The 17,272-nt window shown below is 38.0% G+C and overlaps 1 protein-coding gene across 1 annotated transcript in view; it reads left to right on the forward strand.

Moving 5' to 3' along the window:
• Positions 1–17,272, forward strand: part of GUCA1C (guanylate cyclase activator 1C) — a 103,663-nt gene that overhangs the window by 29,211 nt on the left and 57,180 nt on the right. The window contains 1 exon segment of the mRNA XM_054700623.1: positions 1,711–1,868. Within this exon segment, the coding sequence (XP_054556598.1) occupies positions 1,711–1,868 (158 nt within the window).

A 17,272-nucleotide genomic window follows, 5' to 3' on the forward strand; every position in this document is an offset into this window, starting at 1 on the left:
CAACAGACAGCCCTAAATAATGTAAATGTGAATTATGTGCATATGTCTATTTCAATACATAAAAATAAAATTGTGCACTTTTTCATATTTTTTTAAGATTTATTTATTTATTTATACAAACACTGGGTACAGTCAGAAGTGTGGGAGGAGGAGAGAATTCTTTACCAGAGCCAGAGTGGGGAACAGAACAGGCAGACTGATGAAATACACTGCTGAGGGAAGCAGGGGGCACAGCAGGAGAGGTGTGCGTGTCATGTGGGACCCTCACCAGCGACCAGGGACCGAATTGGCGGCCAGGGATTGAACCAGCCCTTCAGAGGCTGACGGGCAGCTTCACAGCCCAGTGCTCAACTGCTGTGCCACCAGGTGAGGCCCAATTGTGCACTTTTTGAACTATGTCTTACACAAATTGAAGTGTGCATTTATTTTTTTTAACTTTATCACTAACATTTATTGAGCACTTACTGTATCCCATAAATCATACATGTTTTCACAGAACCTTCACAGCTACTTCTGTGAGGAAGTACAATTCTCATACCTGTTTTACATATGAAAAGACAGTTTTAGGTGCCTTGCAAGTCAGAGCCAATGCCCTCCTTTTATTGATGAAAGCTGTGTGGGCTTTTAAGGTAGCTGTGAGGTGTGCTTCTAAATGTAAAACAAAATAATAAAACTCAATAATCTTTTTAGGTCCTTTGTGTCCTGTGACCTCCAGCCAATCATCTCTTACTGATGTTGACTCTTTACTACCAGATTCTTTGGTGGGAAGCACAAGTGATCCTTTCTGGGGAGACCAGAAACCACCCTTTAATTTTTGGCATATATCCACAGGTTAATTATAAGGAAGGCATAGTCTGGACTGGCCAGAATAGGCGTTAGGTGTAAGTCAAGTGATAAAATTAGAAATCCAAAATCAGAAAAGGAAAAACCAGTAACCAATAATGATATGTGCAAAGGGGTTAAGCACTGCACTATGAAGTGATCCACAGCCTCTGCAGCACGAGTTCAATCCCTGGCCAGCCAGGGAGATTCCCACATGGCATAGCAGACCTCTCCTGTTGCGCCAGCTGCTCCTCTCAGCAGTGTGTTTTAGTCAGTCTGTCTGTTCTGTTCCACACTCTGTCTCTGGTGAATCCTCTCACCCCCCACATCTCTGGCCTGTACCCCAGCTGTTGTATGCATAAATAAATAAATCTTTAAAAAATTATATGTGCAATTTATAAATGTTTGACTTTCCTTATAGCTTTGGACAGCTTTGAAAACAACTTTGCTAATAATCATTTCCTTCTGATTTTAGAAACCTGGCTACCTTCATGCTCCTATGAATTGGCCATATCTTCAAGACTAGAAGCCAAATAACTACTATTGTATATATGATGTAGATGTGTATGTGAACATTAGGTAAATTACCCAGTGTTAACTCAAAGTAAAAATACCTTTGATCTTAGCCTAAAGGCCAAGAAGCAATTCAAGATAAAAATAGAACATATTCATCATCTTTATCTTCCCTGGCAACCCTACCATTGAGTGCTCTTCTATGTAAGGTTTTCAAAGAATTTAGAGTCTAGTTTAAGTGAAGAGATATCAAAAGAATATGAAAAATATCAGTCTATATACTGTATACATGCCAGTAAATGTAGATGCCAATCAATACATATATGAAAAAGCCTCTTGTTAATTGTTTATCTATTATTTTCCAAAAGAATTCAGTTTAGAGGAATTCATCAGTATCATGGAAAAAGATCAGGATATTCTGGAGACCTTGCCCAAGAGCTTTCACTTTTCTAATATACTGAAAATAATCTGCGGTGGGAAGCAGCCGGACACAGGGAGAGGCTTCCTCCAAACCAATGGCGAGGCAAGTTCAGGTAAGGTGAAAGTGAAGTAGCTACTGAGAACACCTTTCTCAGCTTTCACTGGACATAAATCTTTTAGTTGAGAATATACGTGTTATTGATTTCAGGTCTTTATTATAATTGGTATTGGCTTATAAATACATCTCTTAAGTCCAACAGAAACTTTCATCAGGATCCTAGACAGAAGTATTGCTGTTTTCTGTTTATCTATTAGTGCTCTCTCTGCAGATTACAATATAATGATTAAACTGAAGGCTTGTCCCCATTATCTGTAAGTTCAAAATAGAGCTCACATGTGTATGTCCTCAGATATTTAATCTATATCTTGAAATAGAACTGGATTATCTGGACAGTGTCTCTACAGTTTAGTATTCTTCTTAGATTAAACATGCATTTGGCAAAAGTGTTTGCTGCCTCTTGGCTCTGTATATTATAAATGCATCTGTATAGTATAAATGACTGAGATCTGGTCTATTGAGAAACTTTTTTCTGTCCTTCTCTCTTATTCTTTACCTTGAAGTCTGTCTTGAATCAGTAATAATATTCTGTTCCAAAGGAAAAACCTTAAGGTATGTAGTGAAAGGAGAAAACTTCAGGCTAGGCAATGAGAATTTTCCATCTGATTTGTTATAAATCTGGGTCCAGTTGTGCATGAAAATGCAATGCATCATCTGTAATTATTATGCCAGTTGGAGGTTTGGATCAGAACAGCAGACAGCCAGGCTATGCAACAACAAGCACTTGACATTTTAAACGGTCCTGACATTATAGCTCTGACATTTCATTTTTTATATCCTTTCCAAAAAATGAAATGATGAATGGGATTTCTTGATGGGTTAGAACTTTTTAAGTTTGGGGTTCTGTGTCACAGGCCCATTAGTACATCTGTCAATGGAAAGCTTCCTCATGGAAACACAGTGGTGGTTGTAGAGCAGATGTGAGTTTTCTTTATGTTAGAAGCTTCCTAATTATGTTCTCATATTCCTGTTTGTGTTAAAAACACACAATGGAAATCACAAAAATGGAGGAGGACTCTGTCTCCCGCATAGTCATAGATAAAGGTAAAGATAGAGGTACAGCTGAGGCATATGTGGTGGTAGAAGTGAAACATAAATGGAAGTAAAGAAGTTATAGGTAAATGTATACATGAAGATATAGATGGAAAGAGTATAAATGAAGGTAGAAATATTCTGGGATTTTTCAAAAGATTTTGAGGATAGTTACAAAGAAGGATGCAATATAAGGTAAAATGTGTTAAAATTATCACAGAGAAAGTAAGGTAGGAAAAACCTTTGCAGTCATTATTACACAAAGTTCTATATGCTTGTCAAAGATGGACTACTTAATGGACTCCAAGCTTCCTAACAGTAAAAGTGAAAAGGGAAACATCACTATAGTCTTGCCCCAGCAATAACTCCATACTGACAGTGGCATTTGCTTTCATGCTGAAGTCAGTCACTTTTGCTAAGTCTGATAGTCATCATGAGCATAAGCCTCCATCTAGGGCAAAGCTAGTCTAAACCAATTTCAAAACTAAATGCACATTTCAAGTTACCTGATAAGTTTTCACAACATGGCAATGCCTATATCCCACAGCCCCCCCAGTTGAAGTGTTCTAATGTGTATTTGGGGTGAAACCACTGGACCACTGCCAAGAAAGCCCAGATCAGTGATGTACCTTAGCTTTGATGCAAAGAGCTGCAAACTGAAGAAAAAAAAAAAAAAGGAAGAAATCACCTTCTTGAATTGCCAATAGTTCTCTCACCATATAATCTCCAGGTCCTATTCAATGGGCAGAGTGAATAATTGGGGTTAGCAGCTGGACAGAGCACATGGAGCCTACCACCTTTATGCCTCTGTTGGGGGTATACCAGAAAACACCCACCACAAACACTCCTTGCCCTATATCTTTGTGGAAATGTTGGGGAACCCATGGATGAAGATGTGTAATGTGTCCATCTGGGGTATTGAAAGAGTCTTATGGATAGATCCCCAAAACACTGACCCCAAGCTATTAAAATGTGTGCTCACCTACTCTTCTTCGGTTGCTAATCCAGAACCAGAGCCAGCTGCCCTGATATGGCTACAAGCAAGATGGGCCCTCTCAACTAATAACTGACAACAGGAATACTTCAGCCACTCCCTTCCCTGTGTGCCAGTGAGCACCCTGACACAGGTTTCTGGTCTTCTCTCGCCCAAGACCAGCCAAACAGTCAGATACAAAGTACCTCAAGATCTGGTGTGGACATCCACTGAAATGGCTTCTGAAGAATGTTGCTGGGGCTTTCTGGTTGCCAATCTCACCTTCCTCTTCTTCCATCCCCCACTTGAGGTTATTCAAGCCATCAAAGGATTCATGCTTCTAGGGTCCCAAATCTCAGGATGATCCACAGGAATCCTTTAAGGTGCACACAAAATCAAGAAAGTACTTGGGGGTGGGGGGTGACCGGTAGTGCCTTTGTGCAGTTCAAGGAGCATAGTGAGTGGGGACAGAGGTGTTCTGTAGGAACTGAACCTGGGAGGAAGGAGAGCCACTCTGAGCCCTAACTTCATTTTTCTTTCCAAAATGTGTAGGCATAAGTGTAATGGTGAAATCAATGATGGTTTATTTAAAATTAAATATATGACTGAGAGGCAAAGAGAGGACTAAAGGAAGGAACAGTGCATTAAAGAAGCCATTGAGTGTTGAGAGCCTGCTTGTTCTGTTCCCTCCCATTCCATTTATATTGAAATAACCTTTAAAAATTATATGAAATACAGAAAGTCCTGGTACTTAAAACCAAGCTGAAGAAATATAAATCATTGAAACTGTGTGGACAGGGACTAAAGCTTTTCTAATACTTAGAGTTTGTTCCTGGGGACTTTCATTTTGCCTGGTAGGCAAATTTAGATGTTCATATTAAACCCAGGGAATACCAAGATTTATCACTAGGATGAAATAGAGTTCTCAGTCACTGCTGGTGGAGATGTCATAGTCTCTTGAGTTACTCTGGTTAAAGTTGAACATGTTTATGTTCATGTTTATGTCTATCAGTCTCAAATTCCCCCATTTCAAATCTACTCTAGAGAAACATTCACATACCTGCACAAGGAAACAAACATATATGCAGATACTAACTGCAGCTTTGTTTATAAGAGGGGAAATTGAATACAAGTTATCTATGAATTTTGAGTAGGCAAATAAACTCTGGTATACTTGCTTTAATTATGTCTTGGTATCTGGTAGGCATAATAGATGACCAAATAGATGATTTTCCTCACACTGCAGAATGTGGAGGTAGTTGGGCAGGGCTAGTGCAGCACATCCACAGTGTCATCGTGGTGCCATACTCCTCCTGTCTTCCTGCTCTGCTGACCTTATGTCTTGCTCCTATCCTCCTGGGAACAGTGGTTTTCTAATAGGAAGGAAGAGGCAGGTAGGATGCCTTTTGTAAGTTCATTTGCTGCAAAACTGTGTACCAGGTAGAGTACAGATTCCATTCTCTTGGGCTTCCCCAAATCACTCTAGCAGCCCATATTTGCAGGACATGGCTAAAAGCAGTTGGTGCAATAGCAGTGGCCTTGATTTGAAGTCAAAAGACTTGAGTTCTATTCCAAGCTCTGCCCCCTACAGTGTGGCCTCAAAGGTAAAAATAAATAAAAAATAGGAAATTAGCAAGATTGATGAGTGCAACTTTTTGTGGCCAACCTATACTCGTGAAAGGCCACTCTCACCAGATATCCTCCTATTTGTTTGTGTCCGTACTTCTTTCCCAAGTACTTAAGTAAAATACAATAAATATTAAGAAGTATGCATCAGGGATCAACCAGATGGATGTGGACAAAGAGATGTGTATACCTGCTGTGGCATGTGTTTAGTTGAAATGGTTCTGACAGTTAGGCTCAGGGGCAGACGACAGCTTGCCAAATGTTCTCTGACTTAAAGTGACTGCAGTCGATTGAAAAAAGGATAGTGTTTAGGCTGTTCCACTCGAGTGAGCAGTTTATTAGGTTTGAACTGCCTGTGAGAATTGGAATATGGCTTTGGTGGAAACTTTGTATAAAACAAACATCTCTGCTGAGTCTTGACACCTAGATGAGATATACCAGGAGAAATTTTAAGTTGATTGGGTTTAGTGTTTTTGTTGTCACTTCTATATATTTATATCTTGAACTCCTTTTGCTCTCAGATAAGTGTTTTTTGCTTTCCTGAGGGAAAGAGATGGTAAACAAAGTTCTGATTTAACACTATCTGTCTCATATTGACAAGCGTCACAAAAAATGAGTCTACATGAAATGCCACTATTTCATGTTACTGAAACTCTGGGGGAGTCTCTCCCTTCTCTTTCTCTCCCTCTCCATATAGTCAGTATGTGGGGAATGTAATCTTATTTCTCTGTGACTCAACTTAAATTCTGTTTTGAGATTCCCATTGTACTGGTAATGGAAATGTAATCTCAATTTAGAAACTCTTCTATTCTCCCTTTTCACCTATTTTGGTATCTCATTGAGTATCAGTGTGCAGTAGGTTGGTGTCTGGTGAATGTGTTGCCATATATCGAGATGATTTCTGTAGTATTTAGGGGTAATCATCAAAATATATTAAAAAATCTAAAAATCAAATGGCACAATCAATATGGTTATCTGTAGTAACTAATTATTATGTGCAATGAAAGTATATACTGATGACCTTGCCCTTGCAGTCTTCAACTTTGATTCACTTAAGTCATAGCTACATCTTTTTGTCCCCATAGAAAGACCTCTGCAAGGGTCTGTGTTTCTAAACACTTGTCCGAGTGCTTTCCAGGAGCATTATTTACACTGTAATACCCCTATTCCACTTTTGGTCATGGAAACTTCTTCTCTACTCTGCTACGCCTTAGGACAAAGGGGAAAATTAGGTCTTTCATCTTCCTGGATTCTACTCAAGAATTGGAGGAGAGGTCTTGATGTCAGAGGACTACCCTGCTTATTTATTCTCCTTTATCAAGGTTTTAGTTGGGTTTGGATCATATTAGAAGTAAGGATTAGATACCTAAAATGGTCAGAGCACAATTTTCAGAAAAATCTTAACTTCTAACTTTAATTTATATTAGATTCTCTTCTTCTAAGGAATCTAACCTTTATTTAGTATGGGGGTGCTGTAGCTTAGTTATTCACATATATTCCCAAATCTGTTGTTTGGGATAAAAATTTTGTGGTCTGAGTGTTTTCAAGACTCTTTGCCTCGATTTTTGACAATCAAGGTAGTTTTTCTGTTGTTTCATTCTCATTATGGCCTGTTAAACAGGAGAATGTTCATAGCAAATAGAGAATATTGAGAATGACAAACTTACTGCCTACTTTATATTTAATTATCACTCCATCGGATGTGCTCAGACATTTGACTCTCTGGCAAGTCCATGCATGAATGTCCCAAGTATGAGAAAAGTCTTCATTCTTGAAAATCCATTTAGTCTTTGGGTCACTCTAATAGGAAGTTATTTTTTATAGTGGTTTGAAATCTGTCTCCATAAAACTTGCCCAAGGATGTTAAAGCAAAGCAAAGAAGACAGCTTATCTCTCCTGTATTATTCTCCCCAGGTCCCTCTTCAGATATCTTGATTTAGTCACCACTTTAATAACCCAAAAGCAGATCCCTATACCAATATGAAGAAAGTTGACTTTTTGGAACCATAGCATTTTGTGTAGCTCTTCCATCATCCAAATAACTATTCAAGATTCATAATTAGCAGTGGGGTCAACCAACTCTTGATCAGTATACCTTATCTTCTAGTGAGAAAATTCCAAGTCCAGTGGCACGTGTTCGAGGGAGGTAACATGTTTGGTTTTTAGAATTCCAAACCCCCACAGGTCAATAGTCTGAGGCCTTATAAGGCACTTCATTGCCTGGCTCTTTCTTTAACCTCCTTAAAATGTCTTTTCACCATGCTTCTTCTTGACATAAGGCCTTTGTTGTGCTGAATCCTCTCTCAGAAATGACTTTTCTAGTACTGCTCTCCTTCAGATTTTAGTATAATGATATGTCCCTGGAGAAGTTTCCCAAATTCCTAGTAAGATCCTTTGCTTCTCTTTTTCAGAGTTGCTGATTTATACTTCTTTGTATGATTGTTTGTTTTCCACACTCTATCCTTAAGATTTATCATGGGGGCCTCCCCAGTGGCGCAGCGGTTGAGCGCTGGGTTGTGAAGCTGCACGCGGCCTCTGCGGCGCCGGTTCGATCCCTGGCTGCTCCCCGGCCACCGGAGGAGGGTCCCACATGGCGCGCAGACCTCTCCTGCCACCCGCTGCTCCCCTCAGCAGTGTACTTCAGTCCTTCTGCCTGCTCTGCTCCCTGCTCTGGCTCTGGTGAATTCTCTCACCCTCCCGCGCTTCTGACTGTACCCAGTGCATGTATAAACAAAACAAACAAACCAGCAAACAAATAAATAAAGCATGCCTCTATAAAAAAAAAAAAAAAAGATTTATCATGGAACTGGCAAAGGGTAGGCTCTGCACAAGTAATTTTTCAGTGAATGCCTGGAATGATCATACCTATATGTAAAGTTAGGCTCTAGGCAACATACTTAATTTAGCAGTCTCCACTCTCCCACCTCTTTTTATCTCTACCTGTTTCCTTTTGGTTTTTAATTGCGGTGCCTGCTTCTAGCAAGCATTAGAATAAAATAGAGGGATAAATGTATGTAGTTTTTTTTTTTCTTAAGGCCAATTATAAGCTGTGGTGATGATTATCCTATTGAGTCACCCAGACCTTGTTTAATGAGCAACATGAATCTGCAGGGAAATCATGTTTTCTAGGATTTGAGTCAAAGATTGCAAAGAAAGGCTGCCAAAAAAAAAAAAAAAAAGTACTAGTGACAATTGTTTCCAAATATCATTAATACAACTTAGTTATTAATTCCAGCAATGACAAGATGTTTTTGAAAAGTTTGTAGTAATGAACTTTGTTCTTGTTTGTATTCTCTATTTAAAAGATCTAGAAGTTTTTAGAGCTTCTTTGATATACAACTTCCCTTTAGATGTAGCCCACTGGATTACACAAAGCAATAGTGAAAAATACCTTCATTTTTTAGAGAAATCAAGAATGTTAATTTGACCATGGAAGGCATATTTAAACAAATTCTTGATTAAATTTTTATAATGTGATATTTTTCAACATAATTTCACTCAATAATACTTTTAGAAGTCTAAGAACTAATAACATTCAGAGAATGTTTGTTCTGACCAGTTATCTCTTTAGAAAAGTATTATTGACATTCTGTTGGCACAATTTTAAATGATAATCATGTTGTCTTGGTTACAAAAAGGAAACAAAAACAAAACAAAAAACTTTAAGCCTGAACAATGATGGCAATTTAAATATGAGCTGTTTACTATCTAACCAATTTTAATTTCCTGCAACTATAATTAAAGTTGGTAAAACTAAAGAGTAAGACATTTACAGAAAGATTGTTGGGGGAAAGGATGTCCTGAACAAACTCCAGAAATAGGTTTTATGAACCCTATCCCCACTCCAGACCAAAGAGATCCAAGACACCAAGAACTACAAATTCCATAATGTCATCATCACCGAAGGGAGGACTCCTGGGACCTGCGGGTGGAGTTAAGCAGCCAGGTATGGTATAAAACCAGACACGTGGGCCTTGGGGCTCTTTTGGTTTTCTTCCAGCTCTCAGTGTGCTATTGGGGATTCCAGCTCAGCAGAATTGGTAGAACACATTCACGAATTTATCTCCTCTTTATCCCTGAGTTATTCATTTCTTCATTCCCCCTTTTGTAAATAAAACCTTTATTGACCTCTTTGTATGTGCCTACAGCTGAGTATTATTATAAGTCCCTTTGAAGCATGCAAGTGAGGACTCACAGTCAGGCAACCCATTTCATATCAGGGTTGCCCTGTAACAAGGTGACTTAAAGTAAGTTAATACACAAACATGCACACATAATTTATTTAAGACTAAACAAAAAATGAGGCAGATATTTTAATTATGATACAGATACTGCTTTTATAACATAATCATAAGAATTATGCATATAATTATATATGTATTTCTGATTGATTTTTTTTCCTGAAGCTGTCTGTAAATGCAGCTTGTGATTCAACCACGTTTTCTGAGGACTTAATGTTCTGCGTCTCATTGTTTATCTATCCTTCAGTTTAACATGAAATGGGTTAGGACCACTGATCAAGGTTAGGTCCAAGAGTAGAATCGTGAGTTTTGGAAGGTTGAGGACAGTGGGAAAGTTACATATGTCACTGACATAAAAATGCAATTCCCAAACTCTAAATTCTTATACTTTCCTCTTGCTCATCCCAATTCCATGTTTTGCAATTCCATGTTTTGCAAATATGTACAATTTGGGCATATTACAGACAGTTCAGTGATCTTTCTTATAAAATAATTGGTATCTCTACAAATGAAAATAAGTGCTTTGCTACACTGCCCTCTGTTCTGCTTATAGTTACAAATTATGCATATATATGGCAAGAATATCCATTAAATACATCCTCTCAGCTTGATTTCTATTTTGAAAATTATTCATTATTTTCATTTATATTCTTTTAGGTATAAATACACTTCATCAAGGTTAGTATGGTTCCAGCTAGTATACCTTGTACATTGACTAAATAGCTATTTTAAATGCTAAGGTCATATCAAGTGAGAAAAATAGAATATGTGACATGTTTGGGATCACAACAGATAAAAAAATAGTAGATGATCAATTATTTTTCTCTGTGATTTGTTAGTTGACCTTTTGACTGAAGAAGTCATATGGAGAACTAGTCAAATGATGATGTAGCTGAAAGAAAAGAAAGTCCCTAAAAAATCTAAATAATGTTATTAGGGCACAAAGATATTTTGCACAGCTGCATTATTTCTAACCAGGTTGATACCGAGTTTTTCCCCTTTGCTTTATTTAACAACTCTTAACAAGAATAGAAGATAGTAGCAGCAGCCACTACTCCAGGTAGAACTGGAGACCTCTTAAATTTATGAACTGAAATAAAGTGAGAAAGATGCACCCATATTTGTTTAACCATAGTAGCCATTGAGTCTACTGCCTAGTGAATTCTCCAGGCAGAAAGACGTCTGTGAAACTCTTTGCTGCTAAGTCAGTGGAATTAATGAAGTGGGCAGAGACAGAGTCATTCATTAATTTATTCACAAAATAACTCTTATAGACCTGTATTCTGCCCAACTCTGAGACAGACACTAGAAGACAAAGTTAACAAACCAGACATAAACCATGTCCTCTTGGAATTTTCAGGCTAATAGGAGTTATTAACCAAATATATTACATTAGGAGTATAAAACTCCAACTCTTGACAAGCACAATAGAGCCAGTTCAGTTAAGGGTTTTACAAACAATGATAATTCAATTACTGATTCAGGACATTGAACACCTGAAGGACATTGAACACCTTCAGATTACATTTTGAGATCTTGGAAAGGATGTATGTCTTGACCTTGCTTAGATTCTATGCAGCCTGTTTGGTTGAATTGGTACAAAAGCACAAGGAGGTAGAATTATGTAGATTTTATATTATCTGGAAGAAAATAAAATTTTGGAAAGAAAAAAAAATCTTCATTTCATTTTGAATTGCAATTACTTGATAATGTTGGGCCCAGCATAATTTCTCAAATCTTGGAAACAGATTGGATACCACAAGTTTTTTCTTTTACCAAATTGATTTAGACATAGTACTTGCTGTATGTTAATTAAATTCTTTATTTTGAGATAACTGTAGATATGCAGGGATTTGTAAGAAAAATACCTGTATACCTTTTATCCAATTTTCCCAGTGATAACATCTTGCAAAACTGCAGTATGATACCACAACCATAATGTTGGCAGCAAATAGTTTAACTCAATTTTTATTTTTGAAATGAAATTGAATATTAATGCAGAATAAACATAAAAGCTTTTTTCCCCTTTGGGGTTTAAGCATTGTCAGAAAAGTGACAAAATCCTTTGCTTTGAAGCATCTCCTGGAGGGCCTTACAAAACTCTCGAGAGTTCTTGGAGGTAAGGGACTGCTTTGTCTCCGATCTTAACCGCTCCACTACAGTGATTTTCTGAGCTCTCTTGGAAATGTATAGAAACAGAGGGGAAACTTCAGAACCAACTGCTGCAGCATGACAGGTAAGGGACAGCAGCTTGAATTGATGTGTATTTTGGATTTTTAGTAGCAATTCTTTTCTATCCCTACTCAGGGGGAAAAACTGTCTCCAACACACAGCACATAATTAAGCTCATTGTGTAATCTCTCACATTTTTTATAACATGATAAATATATTATAAACAAACTACTCAGTGACAAACAGCTTTCAAAGCACAACATAAAGATGAGAAAAATAATATTGAGCCTATTTTCTTCCCTAGGAAATTTCTATCACATCCAACAGCTGTTTGTTATTATGTTGTTTGGTGGGCTCCCCCCCACCCCATGTCTAGAGAGATGAAAGGAAAAAAACATTATGAATAAATAGTAATAAAATTACTAAAGCTCAAAGAACCAGTGGAATGATTTAATATGAATTTTGGAGAAATGGGACAATTCTACTTTCAAGTCTTTTGTCTTCATTTTCCTTTAGAATCATTTCCTGTCTCTTATTGAGCATAAGGTATTGATTATTCAGAAAATATTTATTTACTCTTCATTGAACACCTCCAAAAGAGAACCAAAGAGTTTGCCTTTTGTTGGTGACACATAAGCAGGTGTCAGTAAGCAAATTATACTCGTAGACAGTTCAGTGTGATTTTTGTTGTTGTTGTTGTTCGCCTACCTATGGAATATTCTTTTATAATTGAATAAGCTTTTAATCCCTCTGTTTAGATGCAACATTACCCAGATTGAAAGGAGGTAGATTAAATAGTAGCATGTCTGAGCTAGATGAATTATCTACTGATGAGAATAGAATGACAAGCAATTACCATGGTTTTTTCATCTTCATTTGCCCAATTATCTTTACTTGTTTAATTATCTTGGATAGAAAATGAGGCCAATAAAATTTTCAAGACAGAAATTTGTATCATTTCAGTATAGCTTCTATTGATAAATAGCAGTCAAATGAAATAATCAGGACACTGTAATGTCAACATTTAAAAAACTAATTTTATTGTACTCTTCTGCTAGTATTCAGTGCAGGTACTGTCAGAGCATGCTAAGCCACAGAGCAATCATTTAACAAAAGCTTTGAAAGAGATTGTGCCCCATACTTTTGCCGCTGGCCCTCCCTCCCTCTTGCTCTAGTGACACCTTGAGGCTACAAATTCTTAAGAATGACACACCAAGTTGCTCAGCAGCCAGAATGAGAGTGCCCACTAACTGCTGCTAATTAAGAACCCAAGGCCCAGAACTAAGCCTGCTACACTGTAGAAAAGTAATTACATTTCTGCAAAAGTGAACCCAGGTAACCCCAATTTTTGAAGATTCCAGTTATGTCACTTCCTTTGCCCCAAAAGACCTATGTTAGTATCTGCTCCTGCTAACCAAAAGAAGCCTGAACAAGATCTGTTTTTATGATAATAGGCAAAAAGCAGAAATAGAGTCAGCCTTAGATTTCCTGAAGCAGTTATGCAGGCAGCTCACCCCAAGTGTGAGAGTGGTCCCACCAAGCTCCTTTCCACTGAACTGCTTTATACAGGCTGCATTTGATTTACATCATTCCTGCTTTTACTATCTGTTAGTATTATTTTTGCTTCTACCTCACTTGGTATGAGTTGGTAGTTATTTTTAGGGCCTAGGAATCAAAATTTTGCCACGTAAACTTGAGGTGAATATACTAAGTGAACTATGTCAGAAAGTAAAAGATTATTACTGAATAATTGCAGTTTTGTTTTTTTTTTAAGATTCATTTATTTATGCATACAAGAGCTGGGACACAAGCCAGAGATGGGGGTGGGGCTGTTGAGAGGATTCACCAGAGACAGAGTAGAGAACAGAACAGGCAGGCAGACTGAAACACAGGAGGGGAGCAGCAGGCAAGACAGGAGAGGTCTGCTGCACCATGTGGGTTGCTCCCTGGCTGGCCGGGGATCGAACTCGTGCTGCAGAGGCGGCAGACTGCTTCACAGGGCAGTGCTTAACCCCTTGCACCACCAGGGAGGCCCCCTTGAATAATTGCAGTTTTAACCAAAGCAAGCAAAATGGAAAAACATAGCAAAAATTACTTTTAAAATCTGATAAATGTTATAGTTACCAGAAGGGAAGGGAGGTGAAAGTAATGCATATAGGACTCATTTTGATAGTGACCTGCTAATATTACAATATTTATATTATTTAGAAACACTGAGATTGCTACAGGGAAGAGTGGGGGGGGGCATCCTGGGATCCCAAGCCTGCTTGCTCTGTGTGGATTCTGCCCATCATGGGTAAATGCCCAGCCAAACAGGGTTGGCTCAAAGCAGGACCATTGAGGCCCAAGTCTTGCCATATGTCAAAGGCATCTTCTGGTGGGAACCCATAGGAAAGGGGAAGAAGGGGCCTGGCAAACCTGGAAGAGAAAGAGCAAAATCAACAACAAGATAAAGGCTGCCATTCTCAGCTTCTCCAGTCTCTCACCCTCTTCCCTGTCTTTTTCAACTGTCTCCTTCCATGTGCCCCAAGTCCCTTGTGCAAGTCCGAGGCTGAGAAGCAAATGCAGCTTTTTCACATGTCTCTGCTCCTCATGCCTCCTCCAGGTCTTCTTGATCTCCATTCTTTCGTCTCCTCAAATTTCTCCTCCTGGCTCAGTTCCACCCTTCATTGGGAGGGGCATGGAACCTGGAACATCCCCTTCCCCTGCAGATTACCCTGTTATGATCCTCCCCTTTTTACTTTTTCCCCCACCATATTTATAGTGGCAAAGACGTCATGGTGCCCCTTGCTTTGCCCTCTAACAAAATGGTAATTTCAATATTACCTGGTCAGGTAAGATAACCAAACTTATCAGTCAAGTTTCTTTTGGTTATTGTTATAAGACATGTGAACAATCTCTATGTCTTCCAAGGCTTTTAAGAATCATTCCTGAAGAATGTAAATACACTTACTTGAAAAGACATAGGCACCCCAGTGTTCACTGCAGAACTATTTGCAATATGGAAACAGCCCATGTGCCTAATAATGGAGGAACAGATAAAGAAAATGTAGTATTTGTGCATAATGGAATACTACTCAGCCATAAGAAAGATGAAACCTTGCAATTTGTGACTACAGGGATGGATAATGATGGGATTATATTAAGTAACTCAGAAGGAAAAATACATACCTTATGATTCCACTGATTTGTGGAACAGAAAGAAAACAAAACAGAAAGAAACCTTTAAACTCTGACAGCAGAATTCTGGTACCAGAAGGGAAAGAGGTGGTGGAATGAGCTAATTGGTTGGTGGTAGATGGCGGGTGGACAAGTGTTGGTGGGCCTGGTGAGAAAATGTAATCTGGAACATACGCATTGTTGGAAACTGTTACCTCAATTAAAAAAAAAAATGAATCTAAATTCTGAAATACACTTGGATATGGAAATATACTTCCAAAAAAAAGGTATCATTCCCTCAAATGACACTTCCAAGGGCAAATTTATATTAATAGACAGAACACTGTAAGTTGGTAGCAGTTATGAATATTCACACCAGTCTCTTTGTTACACAGGAAACAAGATTGATATTCTTGTGAATGTTCTCAATTTAATACCTTATCAAATCAGACTATTTGAATGTGCTTTATGATGCAGAAAGTTCTCTCTAGCTCTGAAACTTCAGCAGAGAGGAGACATCTCGTCATCTCTTTTTGTTAATTGTGAAGACTTGTAATTTTTTAAGACTAGACTCTGGAATTCTATTACTTAGCATACAAAGTAAAAAGCAAGGCTGAAATATCATTTTTATTTGTAGAAATAGAATAAGGGATGAATGAGAATTTACTAATTAAGAGTGAAAGAAGATGCATGCAGACCTTATCTCCCACACTCTGACTATGCAAATGAGGAATTTGACCATAGCCGAGAATGGTCAAATTGTCTAGAATGATGAAATTGACAAAGATGTCAATGGACAGTCAAAGCTGTCCATCGCTGCCCTATTCCTTTCTCAAAGTAATCAAAGGTTTGAAAACTTATAGAGATGGGGACCCTCCTAGACATGGTTAAAATTTTCTGACTTAGCGGCAACAAGAGGTTGCTGACCTGCCTCCTGGTTAGAATCTGTCCATCTCACATGTTCATTCCTTTCTTCTAACCTGTGTCAGAGTTGGAACTCTGCAGGCAACTTAATCTCATCTTTGCTGGGATTTTTATCTTCCTGGGCCTGTGAGGTTAAGTGAACTAGGTCAGGTGGATTGGTATCAACTAGGTAATTGAAAAATAGATCAAGAAATACTGTCCCTCACAAATCAATAGTAATATTTAGTGAAATATTGATTTAGTGAAATTACAAAGGGGTTAATTAAAAGTAGTTTGTTTAATATTTATTTTTAAAAAATATCGGTCAGTGTCTCACCAAATATTTTAACTGATCTTTCTAAATAGTTTTATTCTTTGGATTATATTTTCTCTGAACTTCTGTACATAATTAGTGGCAACTAAATGCAAATTTGGTTTTCATAGTAATTTATAAAATATTCTAAATTTTATTTATTTATTTTAAAGATTTATTTTATTTATGCATACAAGAAAGGGTACAGGCCAGAGGTGTGGGGAGTGAGAGGTTTCACCAGAGATAGAGTAGGAAACAGAACAGGCAGACTGACTGAAATACACTGCTGAGGAGAGCAGCAGGTGAATCAGGAGAGGTCTGCTTGCCATGTGGGTAGCTCCTGGCCGGGGATTGAACTTATGTTGCAATAGCTGTGGATAGCTTCGTAGGTTGCATCTTAACCCCTTGCACCATCAGGGAGGCCCTATTCTAAATTTAATTTAATTTTATTTTTCCTGTCTTATTATTATTTATTTTTTACATCATTGTTAATTTTTAAACAATGTTACTTCCCCCCTCAGGTGTGGTCCCTGAAGAATTTCCTTCACCAATGCACCCGTGCACCATCACCCCGGTCCCCTGTGCTCCTCCCTCCCTACCTCTGACCCCTCTCCCTCCTCCTCCCCTGCAGGATGTCTCTGATATATAATTGTCCATTTTTGCTTTGTTGTGTTTTGTATTGTTATTATTTTTTTACACTGATGTTTTATTTGGTTCCATTATATTCCTCCTATTCGAAATTTTAATAGAGAGGAAGCAAGTTTATTTTTTGTGAGGAATTTTAATATTCACCTTCCTGAAAAGTGGTTTTTCTTTTACTTCTAAAAATTTTATGAGTGTTATGAAACAGAGTCAATGCATGGAAAACTACCAATGGATCACACACTGCCAGTCCCACCCCACTTCAAAATGATGCCATTTTAGCATTCATTATTTCCTCTTAGAGAAAAATTAAAATGATAAATGAAACCAAGATATTT

This window comes from Talpa occidentalis, unplaced genomic scaffold, assembly GCF_014898055.3.
Source record: "Talpa occidentalis isolate TD23 unplaced genomic scaffold, MPIMG_talOcc4v2.1 talOcc4.4, whole genome shotgun sequence".
Classification (NCBI taxonomy): domain Eukaryota; kingdom Metazoa; phylum Chordata; class Mammalia; order Eulipotyphla; family Talpidae; genus Talpa; species Talpa occidentalis.